The sequence below is a fragment of the Netta rufina genome (genome assembly GCF_964035555.1).
Source record: "Netta rufina genome assembly, chromosome: 3".
In the NCBI taxonomy this organism is placed as follows: Eukaryota; Metazoa; Chordata; class Aves; order Anseriformes; family Anatidae; genus Netta; species Netta rufina.
The window spans coordinates 71286013-71313735 of record NC_140125.1 but is presented as its reverse complement, the minus strand read 5'-3'; the positions used below and the strand labels follow the sequence as shown (position 1 = coordinate 71313735).

General features: G+C 40.7%; 1 protein-coding gene across 1 annotated transcript in view; it reads left to right on the top strand.

The window, feature by feature from the left end:
• Positions 1-356: 356 nt before the first annotated feature.
• POPDC1 (popeye domain cAMP effector 1) overlaps positions 357-27723 on the top strand; it is a 29399-nt gene continuing 2032 nt past the window's right edge. The window contains exons 1-7 of the mRNA XM_084284724.1: positions 357-747; positions 5477-5710; positions 7074-7198; positions 14036-14223; positions 15148-15256; positions 17230-17397; positions 21556-21697. Of these exons, the coding sequence (XP_084140850.1) occupies positions 5488-5710; positions 7074-7198; positions 14036-14223; positions 15148-15256; positions 17230-17397; positions 21556-21697 (955 nt within the window). The 5' untranslated portion in view covers positions 357-747; positions 5477-5487. The remainder of the gene's footprint in view (positions 748-5476; positions 5711-7073; positions 7199-14035; positions 14224-15147; positions 15257-17229; positions 17398-21555; positions 21698-27723) is intronic.

Below are 27723 nucleotides of genomic sequence, written 5' to 3'. Positions count from 1 at the left end.
GAAGGCACTGCAGCCCCTCATTTTGGTCATTTTGTCAGGTCCCCATGGGGACGGGCTTGGGATGCCCATGGCCAACACCCTGCAAACGAAGACCCTGCCCTGCCGTAGCGGCGGTGCGGTGGGACAGTCTCGCCGTCCACCCGCCGACAGACGGAGCGTGCCGTGCCCTGTCCCGCTGCCTGCCCACAGCCGCCGGCGACCAGGCGGCCGCGGCAGGTGCCAAGCTGGCCCCGGGCTCGCCATGTAGGGGAATCGCCGCCGGCCGCGCGTTTCGGGGGGAACGGGGCGCTGCTAATTTTATCCGCCCCGCCGCCGGCCGGCCCCACCGCCTCCCTCCCGCCCCGTCCCTTCCGCCCGTCCCCCAGCGCCCCCCGTGCCCGCAGCCGGGAGCCCCTCGGCGGGGGGACCCCGCAGCCCCCCGGGCCCGCCGGGAGGCGCCTGCGCGCTGCGGCCGCTCGCTGCCGGCCCCGCGCCTGGCGCCGCCCGCAGCCCGGCGGCGGCCGCTGCCTATTTTAGTCACAGCGCCGGGACGGGGCCGCCGCGGGGCCGGGGGCCGGGGGCCGGGACGGGACGGGACCGGATCGGATCGGATCGGATCGGATCGGATCGGATCGGATCGGATCGGCCGGGACGGCGCCTGCCGCCGGGGGCTGCGGGGAGAGACCCCCCTCTGGCCGCCCCGTCTGGCCCGTCCCGAACCGGCCGCGAGACTTTGCCGAGGGCGCCCGGCAGGGGGCACGGGGACAGGTAAGGGGCCGGGCAGCGGGCAGCGGGCACCGGCACCGGCACCGGGTCCGGGTCCGGGTCCGGGGTCGGGTTGGGGAGCGGCTCCGCGCCCGCCTGCCCCGGGCACCGCGTGTCCCCCTCGGGTCGGGTCGCTCGGTGGCTTGGTAGTACTGAAATTGACACCAAAAAGCCCTCTTGTAGTGCTTATAAATAAAAAACAAAACAAATATATTTATATTATATATATATTCTTCGTCTTCCAAGCTGTGCTGGTGTGGTGGCGCGTTCACTGTGGACACCACCTTGGAGATGTCCCTTTTTGGGGTGAAAGGGACGGCTTGTGTGATTTATTTTTTTTTACTATTCCAATTTTTAATGGTGGGTTAAAACCCGGCTTCGTAGGCATGGGTTATAAGAAGCAGGGCTGCAGGGCGACAGCTGCGGTCGCAGCCCTCGGCGGGCTCTTTGTGCGCGGCGCAACCCAAGCAGGGCGCGAGCAAACGCAGCCAACACGTTCCCAGCTCCATCCCGCGTCCCGGTGTTACCACCTGGAGCCTACGCAAGAGTGGTTGTCACTGGATGGATATTTTTGTTAACTAAGCAGGACAAAAACACTGCTAAATTTTGGGTAACATGAGGGTGACAAATTTGTGTTATCGCCGACACGTTTAATAGAAATGAACTCGCCCCAAAGAGCGTACTGAAAGCCATCTTTTCTTATATCACTTTCCCATCCACTTCATTATAAAAAGGAAACTGGTAACTTACCCTGTAATTAACTTAATTGTGCTAGCACTTATAGTTGTCTTCAGCTCACAAGGCACAGAAATCATTATTGATTGTCAAGACTCTCTATGCAGTTTTTGTGCTAGGAGACCATAGAAAAGTAGTTAAAGAGCTGCAGGTATGATAAAAAAAATGTTGAGCTTGGCTATTTCTTTAGACTCACAAAGCCCATCTACGTAAATGAGCTTGCAATGACTGTAAACGTGTACAAACATACTTGCACAAAGCTCTAAGAAGCTGACTTGAATAATGCTGATCAGTAAAGTTGTGGGATACAAATACTCTCAAGAAAGTGAGTGACAATAAGAGTTGGATGCTCTACACTGTCCCATATCAGCTTGGCAAGCCTGTTCTCATAGTGCAACACAGTGCTTAAATCTTTTCTGTTACGTCTACGATTTGTGAACGTTGTGCACGTATCCACAAACCACCCTTATTTTGAAGGCATCTGTGTGTGTGACCGTCCGGGGACTAAATACTTCTGGGAACGGCTTTCAAAAGTTTGGTCTCATGTGAAGATGTCCTGAGCAAAGGAAAATCCTAGAGTAAACCCACCTGAGGTGTTCTTTTATGTTCTGAGAATTTGGATTTTTAGACCTAAAAGCACAATGTCTTACACACCTTAACATACACACAAGAAGTTGTTAATAGGCTTTCTTGCTAACTGTACTAACTTCTGTGGATTTAATACTAATTTAATACTACGCAGTCACTGCATGTTTTCAATATTTTTTTATTTATTTTTTTTTTTTCTGGACAACCAGATTGCTTGAGTCAGCTGAATTTTCAAACTCTTACTTTAGTAAATCTAAATCCATATGGAGGAAAATTTACAGAATATTTAAGGTATTCCTTTAATTATTTGTCATATGGTCCATAAAGCTTACATTTCACTTGATGCTATTTCCGCTATTTTTCCAAATGATTTGACTGTACTATTTGTATTTTGAACTTACATGTTAAAATATATGCCCCTTTAAAATCCTACGCTGTGTTCTTAGCAGAAGTAACCCTACAGAAAAGTTTTAATGGTGTGATTCTGTATTTCCAATATTAAATTTTGGTATTCTGCAGTTCACCTGTTGAACAGCAGATTTTTTGCTAATACTTCAATATTAGTTGACAACAGTAAAAGTTAAGGCTAAAGAATTGGATCTAAAAGCTCCAGAGTTGGGTATTTGATTTCCTGGTGTTATCTGTGGATAGCATTTTAGGGTAGACCTTGTAACTGCGTGTGCTGGATTTCTGTTGATTCTCAAACAAGCTCACTAATTGAAATTCCTCCATAAGAGCCAGTGTCACAGTCTGTCCTCGTGTCGTCCTGCAGATAGGATAAGTCTATTTCTGCCAGCTTTAAAATTCCACCTCGAAGTTCTGCAGCTTTCCGACATTCCCCAGTGTGGCAGGGGTGCTGCGATGTCTCTAAGTAGTAAGTTAACATCAAATGTAATTATATGAAGACTTGAAGGTATTAAAGCTTATAAAAATTGGATGTGTGTAGATTTAGCTTCCTAGGTTATAATTTGGGCAACTAAGCAGGTGGCACAGATTTTGGAGAGTACCGACCATCCTGTTGTTGCGACTATGGATGCTATATTGTCAAAGCTGCTAAGTGATAGGTCAACATGTGTTGGAGAAATACCTTTCCTTATGCCAATTCTTGGCCAGCAGGATCAGCACCTGTGCTTTACGGGGAGTTTCGGGTTGGCTGGACTGGGAGAAGAGCGATTGCCACGTGCCATACAGTTGGCAGGTCTGGTTGGGTTTCCAGTCTTCAAATGTGTGACGCTTTATGGCCAGGTCATAGAAGAGTAAGGTAGCCTCTGTTCTCATGGACGCACTACAAAATTTGGCTGGGAAAAAAGCGAGCATCTGGAAAGCTTTGTGGATTCGTAATCAGATGCAGCTGAAATTCCTCCTGGCGCACTCTCGCACTGGCAGTGTGAACGGTTGGGGTCCGACAGCAGAGCCGCTCTCATGACCTGTTGCTAAACTTCATGTGCAGGAGCTGAAGAGGGGTAGGAGCAGGTGTGGATGGTGTGTGTTTAATAACTGCACTGTGAATTTGCTTGGGCATCCAGGGTATGGGTAGCAATTTGGTGTTAAATTTGTTTACGCCTTTTTGAATGACTAACGTAGGAATCAAAGGAGGAAAACAAGCTCTTAAGAACAGAAATAATAAAATTACGTTTTTTTTGGTTAAAAATTAGATATTATTTTTCTTTGAAAACCATTTCACTCCAGGGACTGTACACTATGTCCTTGCTAGTGTTTGATCCTGCAAAATGTCTCTGTGTACTCTGTCGTGTGCCTTATCTGTGACAGGCTCTGGGCTTCTGAGAGGAGCTGCAAGAGGGCTGAGTTCTTTCAGCCTGATCAGAAATCTCCCTGATTTCTTTCTTCCCGCTGCTTTCAAAAGGGATTTCAAGCAGTTAATTTCATGGTTAATTTCTGGTTAATTTCAGGAATTGTCCAGCTTGCATGAGTCCTGTACACAAGTTGATTGGGGAGAAATAATAAAAAGAGCGGATGGAGCTCAGGCAACACAAGCACTTGCAAGTGTCAGAAAGATGCTGAGTGTGTTCCCATTGGCAGGAAGCATGGGGTGCATTGACCGTGTCCTGCAAGTCTGCTCAGCAGCTGAGTTACGTGGCAGTTAGCAAGCACACGAGGTGGGGACAGGCACCGTCTCTACAGAATTTATTTGAACACAAATCCCACCATGTTAGGCTTTATAGAGTCTATCTGCTCAGTGATACAGGCATGTGTTTCCTTAGTGAGAGTCAAGCACGGCTCCGTATCAGCTCTCCTGCTGCAGCAGCAGGGGATCACACGTACTTTGCTGGAAGCAGCTTATCTAGAGGTGGTAGTATTATTCCAGCTGGAAACTGGTCCATGTTCAGAAGACCCCCTGGACTACTTGTAACACCGAGTTCCTTACGGGGACTGGCTTCTAAGATATTAAAGGTAGTGTCCTGAATCCTCCCCCGTTCTCTTTGCAGTTTAATAGGGTGTTTTTTGCTTTCTTCGGGGAAGATGTTTGCCCACAGAAATCGTCTTTTAATTGGTGCAAAAAGAAAATACGCTGTAATAATCATTGCTATTAAAACAAAGCCTATGTATTTTCAGATTGGGAATCAGAGTTTTTTAACTCTCATTTTCTCCAGGATTTCCACAAACAACCAGAGGTTTTGCAAGCTTGCTTATGCTAGGTAGACCAAGTGCTTTCCCTGAAAAACTAGCAACTTCATCAAAACTTAGCACTCTGGCTGTCTCCACTTCTGATTTGGTAGCATCTGATCAACTGGGAGGAGAAAGAGTAATATTTATTTACCGTTCTCAAAAGAGATTTGCTGGGTGGTGGTGGTTTTTTGTTTGCTTCCTTTTCGCTTGTGTGGTTGGCTTTTTTAATGAACCAGACAGCATTGTTCCTCCTTGAGGACCTTCCACTCCTTATTTAGAAGAACAGCTTTGTGTGTCCTAACGGAGGCTTACGCTACAAAAGCCTTTCTTTTTTTTTTTTTTTTTTACTTTCAGTTCTTAAGTAGGTTGTTAAGTTCTCTTACTTACTTACTTACTTAGCCTAAGACCACAGGCTCATTCAATAAGTGGGAAACCAAAATATGGTTGTTATTTGTGTAGAATTAGGAGGAATACTCTGGATGTTTTACTGAGCAACCAAAGTTATAGTAGCTAGCATTCAAACGTTGTTGTTTGCTGTTTGCATACAGTCCAAATTTTGAAATATAGAATGCTTCAAGCCTAACATTTAGGCGAAAAAGAGATAGTAAAGTATTACTGAACTAGGTCTAGCTTGCCCTCTTGAAGCATTTGAAGATTTTTGCCTGAATGATAATGAAAAATAAGTTATAGAAAGAGAGAAAAAAAAATAAATCCATGCCTGTGTCTAATACATTTTGGTTTAACGCGTGGTCTTCTTTTTCTTCTCTCTGTCTCCTTGCAGGGGTCTTCAAGATGAACACTACAGCGATTAGCCCACTCACTGTTACTCCACTGGGTTTTATTCCAGACCTAAAAAATGCCACCCTTGTGCCTTTCAATGAGACTGCATGTGAAAACTGGAAAGAGATTCATCATCTTGTTTTCCATGTGGCAAATATTTGCTTTGCGGTTGGACTTGTTATTCCAACTACTCTGAATTTTCATATGATTTTCCTGCGGGGCCTGCTCACCATAGGTAGGTGAGCATGCTTGAGTATTTTCTACATGAGAATGCTTTGTATAATAGCAGGAATCTATTTTATGATAAAACTTTGATGGTAGAGTTTACCCGTTCATTTTTCCCTTTTTATAGCAATTATAGGATAGTTTGTCAAAACAGACTGCAGTAATGACCAAGGGTCTCAGTATTGTAAAACCTTTTGTCTGTGTAGCTCTCATTTAAAAACAATGGGACTTCTGCACAATCTGAGCATGCCAATTTGGACTGTAGGTCACCTTGCATTTTGAGCAAATAGGGAATCAGAATTCGTCAAACTGAGGTGGAAGCTGGAAGCAAATGTACTCTGTGGGCATCAGGAGGTCTGGTTCTGATGGATCTGTGTCTTTTGCATTGATAACCACACAGTGTTACTCCTCTTCAGTACCTCCAGGTCTAGTGTCCTCCTATTCATCTTAGGCTAAATTAGCAGCAGATCAAGAGTGATCACATGTTGATTTTTCTGATCCATATGTACGTGCTGCCTCACCTGTCAGACAAAGACAGAATATTGAGCTCATATTCAGCATTGTCTTCAGGGAGAAAAGAGGAAATGGAAAATGTATCTGTGACATCTACAGGCACCTTTATTGGACATGGCTGAATTTGGCCAGTTGGTTTACATTTATCTGAGAGGGACTCACTGATGCATAACCTATCATCTGATAAGTACTGTCTTTGTAGGCTAAAAATAGTATCCCTAATCATACAGCATAATTTATCTTGTAAAGCAGTTGTCACTATTCAAAGTAAAGTAACTAAAAAAGAGTAAGCATTTGAAATTTTCTCTTTGAAGAGAATTCTGGTTCCTGCTGTGACTTTGTCAAAATGCACTCATGACACGCTTCCTTTAAATTGTCAAAAATATCCATGTATAACTTCAGGAGGTTTTTGTGCAACTACTGCTCACTAGGTAGATATGATTGTCACTGATATGGACAACAAGTATTTGTTTCTATGCTGCTGTTTGTCTAATTAATGCAATACAAGTAATCAAGTTTTGTGAGCTACCATTTCTACAGCATTTTAGTAACAGACCATCATGGGCAGCGCCTTCCTGCTTTCCCCAGTCCTGACCTGAATTCGTGTTGCTCCGGTGTTGTAGTCCTGTGCAACAGGACTGCAGTCGGCTGTCAGTCTGTTCCTAGTGCCTGTTGGTAGCATTGCAGTGATTAGCTCCTGCTACCTTTGCATGCATTGATCCACAGAGCCTAAGTGTAATAAAGCTTGTAGAATATATTGCTTCTGAGTGTAATTGCACGCAGTGGACAAAATCTTGATGGCTTTATAAGAATGTGTTTATTGGTCAGTGAAAGTTAACTTCCTTTTTTAATTTTTGCAGGATGTGCATTGTTCATCATTTGGGCTACCCTGTACCGTTGTGCCTTGGACATAATGATCTGGAATTCTGTATTTTTGGTTGTCAACCTTTTACATTTCATATACCTAGTGTATAAGAGAAGACCGGTATGTATAACAGCGAAATTGCATGAGCACTCTGGTAAGATGCAAGAAAAAGGACGTTCCTACCATGCTTGCTGTACAAACCTATCAATAAATTCCACAGGGGTTATTTTGAACTAAGCCAGCTACTTCAGTAAGGATGCAGACCATGAGTATGCTCTTAGCTCAGTCAGATTCAGTACATAAATATTTTCCTGAAATCCATATTCTTGAAAAGTGATTTGACTTTAGAAGTTACTGGTTTTGTCTGTAGTTTTGGTAGTAAGGAAAGGGTTATGGGATTTCTTTGCAGAGACCGGCTTGGGTTCTGTATGTGTTTCAGTCTTTTTCTCGTTTTCCCCACCCTCCCACACATAAACGAGTGTGCATAGTCATTTAAATTTTTCTATCTCGGAGAATAATCTTCCCAGTTAAAGAGTGAGGTCCTCTTTTGTTTGTATTTAGAACAATTTTCATTCCATTTATATGTCATCATCAAGATAGATGATGAAACTGCACTGTATTTCTGCTACTCAGCCATCACCATGCTGTCCAGTGCACCACACAAAGTAACACTAAAAGAGAAAGGACTGTAGGTCGTGGCTGTAACTTTCCTCTCCATTTCTGTACACCTTTCCCACTAGCTGTGGAACTAAAACAGAATGAAGGTGCTCAGAACTCAGACTGTATACCGTACAAATGTGGTGCAAGACCACATCTGTTCTTATACAGAATAAACCATTATTCTTGGCAGAGAACATTGGGAGAAACAGACAGATAGACTTTTGTGTACATCTTCAAAAAATGCTGTGCAAGTTAAGGATTTCAATAAATAGAACAAGTTGTCAGTAGAAGAATTAAAGAAAATGACAAAAAATGAGAGATGGTAGAAAGGCTGAAATCTTTACCAGTATGGCTAAAAACAGCTGCAGAACAAACTTTGACAGTCCACAGGTACTTGCAGACTTAGGCAACCACACCATTTGAAAAGAGGCTAAAGATTAAATTCTGTCTTGGACAGTGAGAGTTTTTAAAGTTGTGTTAACAAGTGACAGATAGTAAGTAGTTGAAATCAGCTGTATTTAAAATGGTTTCCTGCATGTATATGCAAACTCTACACATTCCACCATGATCCAAATGTGGTTTTCCACCAATTCCATGACCAAAGAAAGTGACATGGTGGAATTTTAAGTTTGCTCTTTCTTGTTTGGACACGTAAAACCCTTCTGGCATGTCTATATATGTATATCGTAGGAAATCATTTAACCCTGATCTTTGTAGATGTGTACACTCATCTTTCAAAATACTTCTTGTAGTGGTGAAGCTTGCAACACTTAGTTGAGATAGATGCCTATACAGTTGCATACTCCAGATCTCAACCAGATCCAGGGAACATAAGTGGGGAGCTTGAAGAAACGGTCTTCCCTATGAAAACTTTCTAGCTGCTCTTTCTGCTGGGACTGGAATTACTACAGGAAGAGCATTCTTAAAACAAATGTCAGTTCTGTTGACTTTAAGAATGACTACATCTTGACATTCTCTATAATCCTGGACAGAGAACAAATTAAAATCTTGAAACCACCACCACTGATGCCTTTACTAAATCTCTCTTTCCCTCAATCTTATTCAATATTAAACTGCTATCTAAAGACAGAAATGTTCAGGCAACAAAAATGTTAAAATGTAGGAGGAATATCAACTACTCGTAACTGGGAAGTGCTCTACACAGGCATCAGCTGCGTTCTTATGTAGTCTCTGTCACATACTGACACTGAAATATTACATAGTTCAGGACATAAGCACTTCCAGAAATGAAAGGCCTCTGAGAGGAAGCAGATTACACTTGAGTCTAACAATTAAGAGCACTTTCAAAGAGTACAAATAATGTGTTGTGGATTCTACTTCTGAGACAATAAGTTTACCTTATGAAAGAGGAATGAAGAACTGGAGTCATCTTGTCTCGCTTTGAGAGAGTCATAGAATGGCTCAGGTTGGAAGGGACCTCAAAGATCATCTAATTCCAACCCTCCTGCCATAGGCAGGGATGCCACACACTAGACCAGGTTGCTCAGGGCCTCATCCAACCTGGCCTTGAACACCTCCAGGGATGGGGCATCCACAACCTCTCTGGGCAACCTGTGCCAGAGAGGTTGTGGATGTGGACTCAGAGAGGCCTCACCACCCTCGGAGTGAAGAATTTCCTCCTAACCTCTAATCTAAATCTCACCTCTTTTAGTTTAAAATTATTCCCCTTTGTCCTGCCGTTGACTGAACAAAAAATTGCTCTCCATCTTTTTTATAAGCCTCCTTCAAGTATTGAAAAACTGCAGTAAGGTCACCCCAGAGTCTTCTCCAGGCTGAACATCTCCAGCTCTCTCAGCCCTTCTTCCATAGGAGAGGTGCTCCGGCCCTCTGATCATCTTTGCTTTCCTCCCCCGGACCTGCTCTAACAGACTCACATCCTTCTTGTGCTGGGGGCCCCAGACCTGGACACAGGACTCCAAGTGGGGCCTCAGAAGGGCTGAGCAGAAGGGGACAATCATGTCTCTCAGCTTGCTGGCCACTCCTCTGTTGATGCAGCCCAGGATGCAGTTGGCCTTCTGGGCTGCAAGCATGCACTGCTGGCTCATGGCAAGCTTTTTGTCCACCAGAACCCCCAAGTCTTTCTCTGCAAGACTCTCAATGAGTTCTTTTCCCATTCAGTGCTCATGTCTGGGATTGCCCCAATCCAAGTACAGCACCTTGCACTTGGACTTGTTGAGCCTTATTAGGTTCACATGGGCCCACTGCTTCAGCTTGTCCAGGTCTGTCTGGATGGCATCCCTTCCTTCTGTCACATCAACCATACCACTCAGCTTGGTGTCATATGCAAACTTGCTGAGGGTACACTGAAGCCCACTGTCTATGTTGTTGATAAGGATATTAAACAGTACCAGTCCCAGGGTTATACATCTGGTTTAAACTAGTTTGTCCGGTGTCATTCAAGCCACCTACCTAGTACCTGTTGAAGGTGTGATATTGCCATCTGTCTCCAGTGACTAGAGAACAAGCATGCACAACCATTGCCAACTACTAACCTACCTTTATATACTCACAGTTAGGTGAGATGCATTTCATTGCGGCTTTCTAGCAGTATGAGGAAAAAAATTCACTTCATGCTAATCTAAATTGTACCACAAAGGAGAACTGGAGTCCAGAGTCTGGTTTTCGAAATATTTTTATTCCTGCCACTGTAAGAGTGGTCTGGGTCCTCAGCATCTCTGAAAACTAGGCTCTAAATTCTTAGTAAATTGTGTGAATTTAAATAGTGGAAAGTACATGGAAGCAGGGTAATATCCCAAGCAATGTATAAATTGCCTTTTTACAGGCTATGAACAGCAAGATTACTGGAAGAAATGATGCCTGGTAGTCACATATGTCTTTTTAGCTCTCATACAGATTCTGTTTACTACGAACTTTCAGGCTGTTTTTTTAGTGTTTTTCTATAAAAAGCTAGAGGATGCAAAAAAAAAAAAAAAAAAAAAAAAGAAGTTAGAAACAGATTTTGAATTAGATTTTCTGTCTGCATCTATTATATTGCCCATCACAAAATCAATTTTATTTAGTCATCCTCACAAATCACATTTTTAAGGAAATAAAAGAATGGAAGATAATTACAAGTTAGCCATATTACAAAATGAATAATTGATATTTTCAGTTAAATATTTATTTTATTAAACATGGCATGCTAAGTAACAGTGAATTTCTTTTCTGACCAAAAGATTATTTCTGCAGTTTTGACTCCTTGTAGCTTTACAGATTTGGCTTTTCCAGTCTGAGTGGAAGCTGAAAGAGTCTAATCAGTGTCTCTACAGAGCTCTGACTCGGAGCTTTGGCAGGATCCCAAAATATTTCAACCATTGCTGAACAAAACATTACACCTACCCATATGGCTCATTTGGAATATGACCCACAGGCATGACTGGAGAAAGAGTCAACTGTGCTTGCAGAGGGTGAATAGTCTGTTACAAGGAGGGCTATCCAAAGTGTATCTACAGTGTCCAACCTGATCGGTCTTTAGGAAAGTAGTTGCGGCTGTTTTCTTTCCTAAGTATTAAACACACAAGGGAGATCATGAAATCTGAATTATGTGCTAGTTAGGGGAGTGAATTAGCACTCTAGGGCCAAGTTATCTCCTCATGTCCTTATTGTTTTGAATTCAGGAGTCTTGGGAGCTACCTGTATGTTTATCAGGGAAAGGAATTTCTCTCTCTTCGACTTACAGTGCTCATGGATAGAAAGAGGTACAAGTTAAATTGGTATGGGTCCTAAAAATGAGTGAGTTCCTGAAGAAGCTATGGACCAAACAAATTGCTCAACTTCATATGTGTATGGAACATATTTTGAAATCAAACAATTCAGGGCAATCCCCAACACAAGAGACATAGACATAGTGGAGGGAGCCCACAAAGGGCCACGATCATGAAGGGACCAGAGCATCTCTCCTATGAGGAGAGGCTGAGAGAGCTGGGACTGTTCAGCCTGGAGAAGAGGAAGTTCAAGTGGGATCATGTCAATGTGTATAAATACCTAAAGGGAGGTTGCAGACATGCAAAGATGACAATGCCAGGCTCTTTTCAGTGGTGCCCAGTGATGGAACAACAGGCAACAGGCACATACTGAAACCTGAACATAAGGAAACACTTTTTACTGTGCAAATGATGGAGCACTGGCACAGGTTGCCCAGAAAAGTGGTGGGGTCTCCATCCTTGGCAATGTTCGGAATCTGTCTGCACGAGATACTGGGCAATGTTACTCTTCGTGGCCCTGCTTGAGCAGAGGCTTGGACACGATGACCTCCAGAGGTCCCTTCCACGCTCAATTATTCTGTGACTTTATTGATCATCTTGTCTGAACATTTGCATTCCAGCCCTCCTCTTCTCAGTCCTGTGGCAGAGATGATATTATAGGAGAAGGGAGACATGTAACAAAATCCTGCCAAAGCAATGTAATAGAATGATCCATTTAAATGTTTTGAGGAGACAGTAAGTCACAGTTGATGGAAGTATATGTATAGACAGATCAAAAAAGTTAAACAAAAATAGAATATTTTAACATTGTTGTGGGTGGCAAATGTACACAAAGTTAACAGTAAGTTCAGCTATGTATAAGCAAAAGAAAGTTCTCAGGAGCTCTCAGAAGAATTTTTTGTATTAAGTCCTTGGAAATAGGTATTGGTGTCTGTTTTTCAAGGCCACATAGAAATCTCTGCAGTTTATAAACTTGCTTCCACTTTCCATATTTTGAGGATGTTTGGGTGAAAAGTGAAGACTGCAGGTTTGGGATGCTCTTGTTGAGCTTTTATAGAAAAATAAAGGCTGCAAAGACCATCCTGAAAGGTTATGAAATTATAATGTCAAGGTCACATAAGCAGCCTTATCTCTTCCTGTGAAGAAATTTAATAAGTAGCTGTATCCTGTTTCTCAGGGATTAACCCACCATCTCTTCTTGATTGTCAGTTCCAAAGTGATTCCCATGGAGTTCAGTGGCCCATCTGTGGGATGGATGGCATCCAGTGATTGAGCTTGTGGGTGATAAGCTTCAAATATGGTTCCATAAGTCTGGAAAGTTTCTGCTTCAGCTCAGTTTGTTCTAGATTTAAATAAAAAACATATAAACCTTAATGAATTTTCCAAAAACCTCTGTTATGCTTGATTCGCTATTCAGCACTCATACGTCATTCTTTGAAGAGCAGCGCAGGGAGGATTTTTGGTATGAAATACGTAGGTTTTGTAGGGGTTAAAGACTATTATTTTAACCCTAAAATAGTCTTCTGGGGAGGAAATAGTATATACTTGACAGTTGGAAGCTCTCATGGGCCTCAGTCAAACCAGGGCCTCCCACAATCATTTTGGACCCCTTCCACCTCCAACCACAGGGTGCTCAGAAGCTTCTCAGTTGGCACTGTTGGCTACCATCAGCTGAAAAGTGACTCCTGGACTCCTGTGCTGCTTTATTCTATCTTTCCCTTTTTCTAATATTAAAAAATAAATAAATAGAAAAATGCATAAACTTGGAATATTCTCATTTGTTGAAGTGGTGACTCATTTTCTTCTTTTTCTACCTTTTTTCTTTGTTGCTTTTCCATTTTTCTTTTCTATGTATACATTATTTTTTCATGATCTGTTGCTCATTCTTCTAATTTGTTTGTTCAAGCTGCCTCTGCTTTAGGGGAGGCAAGGACTCTGTCTCATTCCCTGCTGCCTTCATTCAGGAAAGATCTCCAGGCTTGGGATTTCAGCCAGCTTCCTTTCCCTCATTGCCGCTGCCTGAGTTTGGGTGGGCTCCTAGATGTGGGATGTTCAGCTGGCATTGCTTTTTTCCTCCCTCATCGCACGTGGTTTCAATATGATGGGTTTGTTTTTCAGGACTCATAGTCCTGCTTTTCTACTGCAAGTCAGCCAAGAAGCTAAGGGATGAGAGGCTCCCAGGAGAGTCTGAGAGATGGCCAGAATGTGTTGTGGATATGGTGTGAAAAATGCAGGCAACCTCATTTTTTTTTCTGTGTAATTCTCATCCAAGTTCTATTCCCTGTTAGATGTAAAGAAGTCTCAAAAGACTCCTTGTGTCTGATTTACCATGCCACTTGCGGAGAACAGCATAGTAAAGCACCACATTGCCAGCCTGGCTGGTTCTAGCTAAGGCTTTGGCCACCCTGCCAAAGGCATCATTGTGGATAGATGTCACACATTGGCTTCTTCTTTTCTTGTTTAAACATATGAAAGACAAAGATACTACTCAGATTTAACAGCTAAAGCATGCATGCAGTCTTTTTTAACCAGTCTGTCTCTGTATTTATGTTTATTTGTGTTTGCATTCTAGATCAAGATAGAGAAGGAGCTCAGTAGCCTCTACAAGAGAATGTTCGAACCACTCCATGTGCCTCCAGAGCTGTTCCAGAGATTAACTGGGCAATTTTGCAACATTCAGACTTTAAAGACAGGTCAAGCTTATGCTGCAGAGGATAAAACATCAGTTGATGATAGGCTGAGCATCCTGCTGAAGGGGAAGTAGGTGCTATAAAGCTTGGGAATGGTCTTACGTATTGTGTGGTGGTTAAATTCATTAAAAAGTTGTTTGGTTGCTTGCTAGTTTTGTAAATGTTACTGTTTCTTGCATGCTATGGTCTATAGCCACATAGCCTCTAGCCATAGGCTATTTTCTGACACTATTTTCAAATGACAGTGATGTGTCCTACTGAAAATACATTGTGCATCAATGTGTGTGTACAGCCATATTGATTTTAATGGAAATTATATTCATACAATACCACAGAAAGTGTCTTCCAGAACAAGCAAGAAGTTTGTTCCGGTTTTGGATATTTTCGTTATCCTTAATCTTATCCTCAGTGCATTCTCTGGGTTTAACATTAAAGAATATTGTTCATGAGGGAGGGGAAGACTAACCCTCCAATTGACTGTAAACCAAGAGGCCTATTGAAATTGGGTCAAGTGCACTGCCCAGACCTGGCTCACAAACCCAGATGAGAAGGTAAAAATCCCCGTGGCCAGGCTGTAATCTTGAAGGTCTTGCTAAGTTCTGGCCAATATTTTAAACAGTCTTTGTAGATGGCAACAGTGACATCAGGTTTCATGGTTTTCTTTGACTCTGAAGTCATTAGCTGCTCATCACTGTGAAGCTAGCTATCTAAAGGAAGCCTGATTCTGGTGTGACTGTGGAGTCATTACCCTTCAGACCTTTTCCCTTTTGAAAATCAGTGTTTTGAGGCTACATACCGCATCAGGCAACCAGAATTGGAATCAGAGGAGATTCAGGCAGAAAACAGGTTGGTTCTTTGGCTGAAACTCCAGAATAAATATATATTTTAGCCTGTTACTTTCCGCATTACCATTGTCAATAATCATATTCAAATGATATCAAATAAATTGACCTCTGTGATTTTAAAGTGATATTTTGTACATTTTTATTTCCAGAATGAAGGTCTCTTATCGAGGGCATTTTCTGCATAATATTTACCCCTGTGCCTTTATAGATTCACCTGAATTTCGATCAACTCAGATGAACCGGGGTGAGAAATTCCAGGTACACTTTGGTTTAAGTCATATGCTGCCTTTCTAGTACTGGTGTTTAGTGATGGCCCGTATCAAGAAAAACTTTTTTGAATGAAATGCTGCAAAACAGTATTATGATGGTGTTTACTGAATAGTTTGTCCTTTGATATTCTGTTCTCCCTTTTTACTGTTCGCAAGTTTATTTTGTATTAAAATATCATTCAGGAGAAATTATTTAAGAGAGAGCTTTACTGGAGAAAAAGATGATGCAAGCAGTCCCTTCACTAGTTCAAAAACCAGAAAAAGAAAATTAATTACAGTAAAGTTTGGTGTTACTAAAATGAAGGATTTGTAAAATGCAGGAACTAATAGTTTGAAATTGGTATTTATCTAAAGGTGTTAAATGCTTCTATCATCTTGAAAATTGTTAAAGCAGCATTAACTGAAGGTGATCATACTGCTTAGAATTAAAATATTCATATGGGAGCAGTAAGGATATATATCTTTAGTGGTTTAATTATGCTAGTACATTAATGAATATCTTATAGCTTGTAGTAAAAAATACTATTACTAGAGAAGGTGTTTTTTTTCACATACTATTGAAATCACTGTTTTGCTGCCTCTTACTTTATATTCTTTAACAGTGTCTATGTAGTAATTACTGGACTGTGGCTGGACTGGATACATCCCCGCTGATACCATGGCAGAAAGGGAGGGAGAAGAGTAATGCGGAATGTAAAGTCAGTGACTGATGTAACATGTTCCAGTCAAATACTAGGCTTAATGCCAGAGGGAGATACTTGTCAAGATGTATTCATTTCACGGCAGCAAGGCATCCTGCAGGGCTGCAGACCACTTGGTACAATCTATTTCTCTCATAAATGGCTAGATATGAATCAGTTCTGCCAAAGGGAAAAAACTCAAAGCTGTGCCTGCCTGAAAAATTATTGCAGTCTAGTGCAGTACACATCCTTCACTCGTGAGATTTGCTAGCTGTTTGCCATTTCGGCGTGCTGCAATATAAATGTTCTCGGGAGTGCCATCAAAGTAGGATGTGAATTTCGTCTTAGGGACTCCATCTGCTGGCAATGCTGACAAGTTCCTCCCAAGCTTGTATTTCTCTGCCTGTTTACTTTACTGTTATCAGACAGTTAAGTTAAAACCTGAGTATATCTGACAGTTTTCCTTAGACTTTCTATTTTCTCTTAGGCTTTATATATTTTTTATTTGTTTTAAGGAGGCAAAGTTAGTCTGTGATAGTACAGTGCACCTCTTTTCTTCCTAGATGACTGACTTCATCTTGTAAAACATGCTGCAGTATCACAGGGCTTATTTCTGTGTGGCACTGCCCTCCACTGGCACAACTGTACAAATCTGATGAGTTGTTTATAAATGCTACAGCCTGCCTAGAGAGGGTGTAAACTAGGCTGCAGCTATCAACAGCAAAATTGTCAATAACTAAGCAAAGAGGTCCCTGGTTCACGTGCTAGAAGGTAGTGCTTGTAAGATCAAAAGGTCTGACAAGGAAGAAAGAGAGATTAAATTTTTTTTTTTTTTTTTTTTTTTTTTTTAGTCTCCTTTTTAAAACTCTTTCATTGAAACTTTTGGATTACAGCAATTCTTCCTGCTTGGTCACAGTGATATGAACTAAAACCAAGAAATGTGTAGGCCTGTTGGGATGTGAGAAGTGTCATCAACACAGGACTGACTTTGCATGTAAATCTCCTGTAACATAAATACTTAAAGTTTTAGAACTTAGCAGAGATTTCCCCTTCATATTATTTCCCACCAGACTTTCAGCAAATCAAACTGGTCGTGCTTATATGTTAAAAATATGATGATAATAAACATGTGAGCTGTTTTAAATTTGTAAATATCATGTTCTAAGGGACAACAAAAAGTGTAATGGATTTAAGAATTATTTTAAATAGAGGCACAAATAAAATGGTAACACTTACTTGCAGGCAAAAGAGAAGGGCTAATTCTGAGTATGTGTTTTCTCAGGTTACCATTGTCGCAGATGATAATTGCAAGTTCCTGTGCTGGTCCAGAGAAAGGCTGACTTATTTTCTGGAATCTGAACCATTTCTTTATGAGATCTTTAAGTATCTTATTGGCAAAGATATTACAAATAAACTGTATTCATTGAATGACCCAACCTTAAATGACAAGGTAAGCAACTGAAGTTTCATTTGGGAATTTTCCTGCCTCACACAAATCACAGAATCACACAGAATCACAGAATTTCTAGGTTGGAAGAGACCTCGTATTGTTACTTCAAGTTTAAATCATCTTAAAGCACCTTTTTTCTATCTGCTGCTATCAGCTGTTGAATTCATACTCATATTGCCTTTTAGTGCCAAAATATGAGTCAGTGCAACATTTTTGTCAGCATCAATACTGAGGTTGATGTTAGCACAGCAATGTGCAAGAAAGATGAATAACAGATTCTCAGCTGATTGGCTACTGCCAACTGGCAGACGTGGTGAGCAGTAGCTAAAAAGGTGCTTCTTCTAGGATATCATTTCTAACTAATGAATGTGTACCTTTGTACAGAGAAGCTTCAGGGTATTTTAGAAGAGTTCACTTGTTGTGACAGACTGCTGGGTAACACTGATTGCCAAAATGAGTAATTTCAACATGTGCTTGAGTGTTGCCAATATGAGAAAAAAAGGCAGTGTTGAATTGATACAGTATAATCAGTGGAAGAAGGCATGAAATCCATATAAATACCTTTGCTAAGAAGTCTGAAAATAACTCATTCTGTGTGACATTTTCAGCTGTAATTATGTTCTTTGCGTGTAGAGGGAGTATGCTTTAGGTGTCATGGTAAGTGGTCTGGACATAGCCATGGATATATTGATTATCTTGTTTTACTTTCATTTTGTCTCCTTCCTTAGCTACAGGGCTTTTCAAGATCTGGAAGGTATGCCACTCAGCTGCTAGTAGTGATTTTTCTATTCTTTATATAGTGGCTAGGGTTCTCATGTAATTTATTTGAAGAACTTTCACCATCATTTATGAAAAGCTTAGGATATTTATAATACAGTATTTTCATATTCTGCCTTTGCTGACTTAACTCACACTAACTGAGAGCAAAAATCCTTTTTGTCAGATTGCCCATAAATACAAAGAGATTAAATAGTTAATTCTTCAAAGTCGTGAATTTACTGGAAAAAGATCCAAAAAGAATGACTGCCACTGCTACCATACAAATTACATAGTATGCTTCACTTGTAAGGTATTTATGGTTAATTAGACATTGTAAGTTTTCCCAATTTTCTACTGGTTATAAGGAGAGGAAGAAAAAGAATTGTCGGAGAACAATTTTATGGCAGTAAAACACTGCTTATTCTGCCCTCTGGTCAACGACATAGGGGATTACAGTGGTCAGTGACACTGAGGATTACCCTGTCTTGCAATTAGATCATCAAAACTATTTCAGATCACTGTTTTCATTGATCATCTGAGGTTGTGAGTCTTACTAGTGCAATAAACTAAAAGTGATGTAGCAGGAATATGCCATCTATGAAGTACATCTTACAACATATGTGGTTAATACTTTTCTTCTTTTTTTTAAAAAAAAAAAAAGGGTAAGAATTACAGAGTACAAAGATGTACTGTATTAAAAACAAAACAAAACAAAAAAACTGTATAGACAGTAAGTCATTTCTGAACTATGGCATCTGGAGGGAACACCTAGCAGCATGCCTTCTTTATGTGCTAAGAATTGCATTCAGCAGGCATCTCCTGGGGGACAGTTGTTTTCTACATTCCTTTTTTTTTTCCCCTCTTTTTTTCTTCTTCTTTTATTTTTTTTCTTGACTTTTTCCTCTTTTCTGCTTTCTTCCTGTTCTGTTCTGTTCTGTTCTGTTCTGTTCTATTTTATTTTATTTTATTTTATTTTATTTTATTTTATTTTGTTTTGTTTTGTTTTGTTTTGTTTTGTTTTATTTTATTTTAATTTTCTCTCTTCTTGTCTTCCTTCTTTCTTTCATTCCCTTCTTTTATTTTCTTACATGTGGGTGACTCTAGGCACATTGAGGTATTTTTATTGTGCATAGCATACAAACTCATCTGCAACACACTTATGCTGCTGACTTGTGCTGCACAGTAGAACTTCAGCACTAGTGTCAGTATTCTCTGGTAATACCACATGGAATACTCACTGTTGTAAGGTCTAAATTGTTTTGTTTTGTTTTGTTTTGTTTTTTTAAGTAAAAAGTCCTTATCATACCTTCAAAATGTTAAAAACAACAACAGGAAGGTGGATAGACTTTAACAGAGCCCAGCTACCAAAATCTGGCAGAAGAGAATTGCTGAATTAAATATGTTAGAAAATTGATTTGCTGGGACACTGCAACTTCATCTCATAAGGAGTTCATGCTATCCTCCAAAAAGTCTGAAACAGATGCAGTTTGAATATCTGAGTATATTCATTGCCAGAAGAAATCCCTTCTCTTTCTCTGTCTCTTATTTTACCTTTTCCTCTTTATCCTTTTTTTTTTCCCTCATACTGTCTTAGCTTAGGTAATTTTTATCCCATTCTCTGTGTCCTTCCTATCCATTTGATTTCCTTCATGCTTTGACTAACACAACATCTGCACATTTTATGAAAACAGTAGTGCAAGGATTTGTCATCAGCATATTCCTTTCAGGTTTCCTTGTGGGAACAGCTCCTGCCTCCTCCCTTTTAATCCTGCTGGGTTGCAGCCACGGGTATTGCTGTCATCAAATGGCAGTCCTTGCTGTTTGAAATGTTTATTTTGGTATGCAGAGCTTGGAAAATCCAATGGATACCCAACCTGTTGAGCCTGTTGAGCTAGATGAGATCAAGGCTGAAAGTAGTTTCTAGTTCTGTATTTACCCTGTCTGTATTTACTGCTGTATGCTAAATAGAGGTATTTGGTAAATATAGTAGAGCTACTAGTAAACTATAAAGGTATAGCTTTATAATATACAGATGTGTCAGTATGAACAGAAAAGGTCCATTTAACTACAGCTAGTAACACTTTTGAGTTATATGCACTGAGTATATATTTTACTCAAAAGTCATTTAAAATGTTAACGTCATATACATATATATTTGGCTTCACAGTTTTATGTATATTTCTTAATTACATTTTCATTTTCGCTTGTGTTTGTACCAAGTCCTTATTTTTAGTGAAAGTAGTCATTTGAAATCAAAATCATTGTAACTTTCGCATCTCAACAGTTTTGGAAAATATATGTTATAAACAGCAAGAGTGAGCATTTGGAAAATTTGTAGTACCTTTTTATTCTTCCTCAAATGAAATTCTTCACAAGCCCTTCCTATATAATGCGTGACAGAAACACTCTGTCAAGTAAAACCACCTTAATTTCCTTATTGTCAGAACCCTATGCATATGTCACTTCTCACAAGCTTCACTGTCAAATGTACATATTTCTGGTGTCCTTAGTACTTTTAATCTGGTAACAATCTCAACAGAAAATTTTGTAGTAGACTTTCTGTACACAGGGGACATACAGGAGAGCAGCCAAAACAAATCCAGTGTAGATTATTCATTATCAAGATGATAGTAGCTAAGAAGAGTGTCTATTTGTTGTATGTTGGAAAACAGGAAAAATACCATTTTAATTGTAAGGAACTTTATGACTTCTACATAAGGAGATTTTCACTACTCTTGGGAAAATAGTTGTTCCTCTCTACATGAAACAGAGTGGTAATTCCTGACTGTTAAAGTTCAGTAAAATGGAGTTATTCGTTATGCATATGCCATTGATTACCACCTTTCACATAAACCTGCAATATCTTTCTGATTTTCAGTAATATTTAATAAGATAAAATGCATTGTTTCAAGTAAATATGATAGTACAAAGACATCTCAGAAAAAGTCCTGCAAGCAAATAGAAGACCCTAAAATCATTGGACGGAGAATATTGTACATATGATGCATTTAATTTGTCCTCAGTATAATCAGGAACCAGTTCTTAGCAAGGAGGACCACGCTGTCATGAAGCCTGTATGTGATTACCAAGCATCATACTTGAGTAATGGATTACCATATAATAAAAATAAATCTGCCTGTAGGAAAATACCTGCAAATTCCAGTACAGCACAGAAGAAAAATTTAATAATTCATGCTTGTTGATTTTCTAATTCCAATATATTACTGGCATCTTATATTTGCATTTAAATCAATTTACACTGCACAGAATCTTCTGCTCTTTCTTGATTCATAAATAGTCACAGCTGAGACCAGAGTGTCAACTACAGAGAAAAAAAGTCTCAATTTTTGTTTCAAATTCACTTGATACCTCTTTTAAAATAATATATATATATTTTAGGCCTCCAAAAAGATTGATCGTCAGCCTAGTCTTTGCTCACAGCTATCTGTGATGCAGATGAGAAACAGTATGGCCAGTACCAGCGACAGTGAGGATGGCTTGCAGATGTTTCTTCGTGGGACTTCCTCTGCATCCTCTCTACGTGAGTGCTCAAAATAGTTCATACCAATTTTGGACACAATTTAGTTGATAACTAAAGATGATTGTAGAACTCGTATAGTCCTCAGTAGGAGCAAAGTGTAGCTTTTGGGTTGCTGCTGTAAATTAACTAAGTGTACAGAATCTTATAGATTTGCTTTAAGGATTTCTATGCTAACTGAAACTACTTCAAGTAGGCACTAGAAAAAGTAGCATATATAGTAATAATTTGTGATATAATCTGAATATGTAGACATAATATGGAATGTTTATAGCAAAGGGGCAAAACAGCGTGAATCCACAGTGCTTGTCACAGTAGTATCTCCTTTGGTCTGTGACTAGAGCTTGTAGAACTTAAAAAAACAAAGCAAAACATTTCCTCCTCTCATCAGCTGGGAGCTCTGCATTTCCTCCGAAGGTAGTTTGCGTTGGGAGGGTGTGGAAAGATATGGTGTGTAACTAATTTTTTGATGCCCCCTGGAAAATCTCCAAATATCCTGTCAGAATTTCCTTCCTTGTGCTTTGTATGATGGGAGTAGTACAGAACAGATCAAGTTAGTGAAGCCATATCTGACCTTTTGCTCTTGGAATTTATTCCTTTATAGAAGCCTTTTAAACAATACTTTCTAGGCTTTCTGTTGTTTACTTCCAATTTCCCTGAATCTGTGTTTCAACAGTAGTCTGAACTCTGAAACCCACTTTTGAACAACAGCACAAAAAACAGAAGATGCTCAATTGTCTCCTTTGGCATAAGCTGTTTAACAATTTAAAATTTAAACAATTTAACAATTTAGCAATTTAAAAGGGTCACATAGAATTATTTATTTTGATTTGGGAAATATTATTCTTTGGTAGTTAGAATTTAAATCTATGATGAAAAAAAATCACAGCCACTTATTTATTGTGGTTAAACACACTGCTAAGGTGAAGAAGTGATTTAAAGTATTTGCACTCTACTATTTACTGTGTTCCATTGTGTTCCTCACAGTTCTCATCCATGGACTCCTTCAGGCTGGGAGGGCCTGTCTGTTTTCACTCCTTAATGTTCTATCTCCTGAGAGATGGAAGCAAAAGCCCTGATAATATTTCACCCTTCTAGAATTCTAGGGTGACAGCTGGGACGTAGTTGTTAAAGGCTGGTGAAATTTCCAGTGCTACTTTATTAATTTATCCTCTGTTTCCTGAAAGAACATTTATAATCACAGTACAGTTGAGGGTTGCAAGGGACCTCTGGAGATCATCTAGTCCAACCCCATGCTCAAAGCAAGATCAGCTACAGCAGGTTGCTGAGGGCCATATCCAGTCAAGCTTTGAGTATTGCCAAGGTTTAAGTTTCCACACCTTCTCTGTGCAACCCCCTCCAGTGCCTTATCGCTCTCACAGTGAAAAAATTCTCCCTTACTGCAACTCATGAGTGTTGTCCCTTGTTCTTTAATGCATGCCTCTGAGAAGAGTCTGGCTCTGTCTTCTTTGTAGCCTTCTGTTAGGTAGCCGAAAACAACAGTAAGATCTTCTGTGAGTCTTCTGTTCATAAGGCTGAACACACTCAGTTCTCACAGCCTCTCCATGTATGCCATATGCTCCAGCTCCTGACCACCTTGGTTGTTCTCCACTGCACTCACTCCAATATGTCCATGTCTTTCTTGTACTGGGGAGCCCAAACCAGATCTTGCCTCACAATTACCAAGTAGATGAGAATAACCACTTTCTTTGATCTTCTGTCTATGCTTTTGCTAATATGGTCCAATATATGGATGGCCTTCTTCACTGCCGGGGCACACTGCTGACTCATACTCAATTTGGTGTCCACCAGGGCTCCCAGGTCTGTTTCTGAAAAGTTGTTTTCCAACCAGTCACTGCCTGGCCTGTACTGCTGTATAGGCTTATAGTGTCCCAGGTGCAGGAATTTGACTCTGTGGAACTTCATGTCATTTCTGTCAGTTCTTTTCTCCAGCCTCCGAAGGCCCATTCTGACTGGCAGCCCCACCCTGTGGCCTGTCAGCAGTTTCCTTCATTACTTGAGTGTTGTCTATGAATTTGGCAAGAGTGCACTTTGTCCTATCTTCCAGGTCATTAATAAAGATATACTGAACATTATAGGCCTCAGGGGACCCTGCTAGTAACCAGCTGCCAGCTGTATTTTGTACTGCTGTTCACCATCCTGTGAACTCAGCAATCCAGCCAGTTTCCAACTCACTGTAGTCCATGTATCCTGTCCATTTCTCACCAGTTTGGCTGGAAGGATTTAATGGCAGGCTGTTCAGGGCCTTGCTACAATCCAGGTAAACAATATTTACTCCACTCCCTTTGTTCACAGGGGCCAGTCATCTCTCCACAGAACATGGTCAGGCTGATTAGGCACAGTCTGACCATGGTAAATCCATGCTGGGTATTCCCAGTAATCCTGCTGTCCTTCATGTGCTTGCACACAGCTTCCAGGAAGATAGGCTCCGTAATCTTTCTGGGGACTAAGGTGAGGCTGATGGAACAGTAGTTCCCCAGATCCTCCTCCTTGCCCTTCTTGTAAACAAGCATGGCATTTGCCTCTCCCCTGACTGCCATCACCTTGCAAAGACAACAGAGAAGGGTCTTGCAACTGCTTCAGCCGGCCCTCAGCACCCTTGGATGCAGCCCTAGTGGTTCCACAGTCTTGTGTATGCCCTGTTGGCTTCGGTGGTCCTTAACTCAGTCCACCTTTCCTGTAAGTAAAGGATCACTCTCCCAGTCTCTGCCACTAGAGTTACTGATCTGGGAGGCCCGGGGACAAACCTTACCAGTAAAAACTGAGGCAAAAAAGGTATGCAGTACCTCAGACATTTCCATCTGCTTTCTGCCTAGGTCCTGTGCCCCACTGAGCCGTAGCCTCACCGTTTCCCTGGTCTTCCTTTTGTTGCCTGTGTATTTGTAATAGCCCTTCTTGTTGCCCTTTACCAGATCCAAGTCCAGCCGAGCTTTGGCTTTCCCATTTCCATCCCTGCATGCGTGGGCCGTGTTTCTGTATTCCTCCCAAGCAGCTCATCCCTGCTTTCACTATGTGTATGTGTTTGAGCTTCTTCAGGACTTCTCTGTTCATCTATGCCAGCCTTCTGCCACGCTTGCTTGACTTTCTGCACATTGGAATGGACTGTCCTTCTGTTTAGAGGAAGGTGTCCTTGAAGATCAACCAGCTGTCCTAGGGTCTCTCTGCCCTTGTGGGCCATGACCCTGGGGTTCCTGCCAAGTAGATCCCTGAGCAAGCCACAGTCCACGGTCCTCAAGCCCAGGGTTGTAACTCTTCTATTTGTCTTGCACTCTTCTCTCAGTTTCTTAAACTCCACCAGCCCTTGGACACTACAGCCAAGGTTACCATCAGCCTTCACCTCCCTGATGAGTTCTTCCTTGTTCGTCAGTGACAGGTCCAGCAGAACACCTCCCCTAGCCGGCTCATCGACTGCTCGTGTGAAGAAATTGTCCTCTACAGCCTCCAGAAACCTCCTGGACTGCTTGAACCCAGCCCTGTTACCACCAGCTACGGGGGTGGTTAGAGCTCCCCATGAGCACCCAGGCCTGCCATCATGAGGCTTCATCCAGCTGTCTAAAGAAGGCTTCCAACTACTTGCTCTTCTTGATCAGGCAGCCTGTAGCAGATACTTGCTGTGAAGTCTCCCATGTTGGTCTGTTCTCCGATCTTTACCCATAAGCTCTCAACTGGCTTTTCACCTGTTCCAAGGCAAAGCTCCATGCACTGAAGCCACTCCTCTGCATAGAGGGCACTTGTACAAATTGGCACACTCAGAAGCCTGAAAGAAATTGTAAAACTGTGTTTGTGCAATTAGCTAAAATTAAAATTCTCTCCAAGGCCTAGCATCAGAACACTAACACCAGTATTTCAGCTTTGGGAGAAAGTAATCTAAATGCTTGACATTTTCAGCTGTAATTACATTAATCCCTAAGATGCATCTATTCTCAGTATATACTTGTTAAAAACACTGTTCTCTGCTGTACGTTTCCTGGTTTATGTACCGTGTTTTCTGGTGTATGGTGTGTACTTTCCCCAGGAGAGAGGAGAGGGAGGTTTAAATGTCTTTTATGTTCTGACAACGGTTGGTGTAGTTGGTAGTACCACCATGCCATTGGTAGCATTACCATTGCTAGGTGTGGTGGCAGCCCCTGGAGTCCAGTATTTCTCTTTTGTAGAGGTGGGGAGGTTGCCCCTAGAGCAGTGTGTAAGACACCTCAAGAAATGCTATCATTTATTTCTTTGCATTTTGATTAATACGAAATTTCTGACCTCTGTAGTTGATAAAAGGTGATTTGTCTAACTAAACTATAACACTTTAGTCTGTCTTTTTGCCAAAATATCTTGCCAACTTGTTTGTCCTGTGTAATGCCATTGCCAATGACAGTTTTTCTACCAAGGTGAGCTCTGTCTAAAGATTTGCATTGAATTCAGATTGTGGCCATGTATGCACTTTTTCTTGGATCACAGCAAAAAAAAAAAAAAAAAAGCTGCCATTTACCTTCCCACTGTTGTTTTCAATAACCTTCTGGGTGCTGTCACTGCAGCATAGCCAGTCTTTTGTGTATGCTTTTAAGTTGCAGTATGAGGTATGTGCTGAGGCATACTGTCCCAGAGCTGTGTTCCCCTGGATCCTCTTAGTCATGCATTAGTTTATTATGAACAAACAAAATCAAACAGAAGATATAGTGAAGAGCATATGGAACCGACACCTATATATATATTTTTTTTTAGAAGAAGAAATGAGAAACTTACCTGTGCAGGAATTCTGGAGGACTTCTGTCTTGTCATTGTTAGGTGATCAGTTGTGTGGACAAAAACCTTCCCAATACAGATATGATATTTGTCTGCCACAATAAAAACAAACCTTATTCTCCTAATTTCCATGTTCTTGAAATAATAAGCATTTATTATTTTTTAATAAAACTTTTACATTATGCATTTAGCTGTTCTATACCTTATCAGCTTTAACTCATTTTCTAAAGAAACTGATAAAAGGCTTTTTTCAAAGTGTTTTGCTGTAAAAGTGTGAAAATTTTGAATTAGTAGGCCCCAAACTACAATTGCTAACAAAACTGCGTTTTGAAATGAATTAACTAAGAAACCCAACTAACTGTTTGCTTTTATGTTAAGGAAATAACCAACAAGAGTTCTGTAATGCTTACGGAGTGGGTCGTTTGCAGCATGATGCTTTATGTTGATAACATCACATTAACTCAGCAAGCATCCTCAAAAAGGTATAAAGTGGAATTTGTGTGTTGTGGTACGTGTGCTTTATGTACATTATCCATTCAGGTGTAGTTTATTTGTAGATGAAATTTTTGTATCTCTTTTCCCAAAATATGAGATAAGCAGAAATAGTTCAATGCAATCAGAACTTTAAGTCCTTTAAGAAACATTTCAATATTAATTTCTATTCAATAATTCTATTGCTTGATAGTCATACTTACTAATGATACGGGTCTTTTCCATGGTACTTGGTTTAGATCACTGAGATTTGCTATGAATCTGAATTTGTGAACTTCTGAGCTAAGCAGGAATGTAGAAAGGCTTTGTTTTGGTAATGCTTTTATCAGCATTATCTCACTGTGTGTGCTGGCTATGTTACACCCAGCTTGTGGGTAACAGCAAGATTGGGTTTCAGAGGAAATACCATTTTAATAGGCATCTTAGTTTAGGACCTAAAGAAAATATAAGAGCAGTGTATGGAAGGCCTACGTTCAAGACCTGGTTGAGTCTCAAACATCTGTCCAATGCTGGGTGGAGGCATGAATAGAAAAGTTTTTTGTATTTGGAGGAAACAAGGGCATGGCTTTGAACCGAACAATTTAACAGTGTTAGACCTAATATTAGATCCTGTTCAGCAGAGTTATGGATTCTTATTTCAGATTTCTGGACAGAAGAGTAAGCACGTTTAAACAAAAGAAAAACATTCTAAAACCAAAGTATTCTAATATAGAAATTAAAAAAAATGTAAAAAATATGAAACTGTAATCCAACATTTTCAGAAATAATTTCAGAAATTACACCTT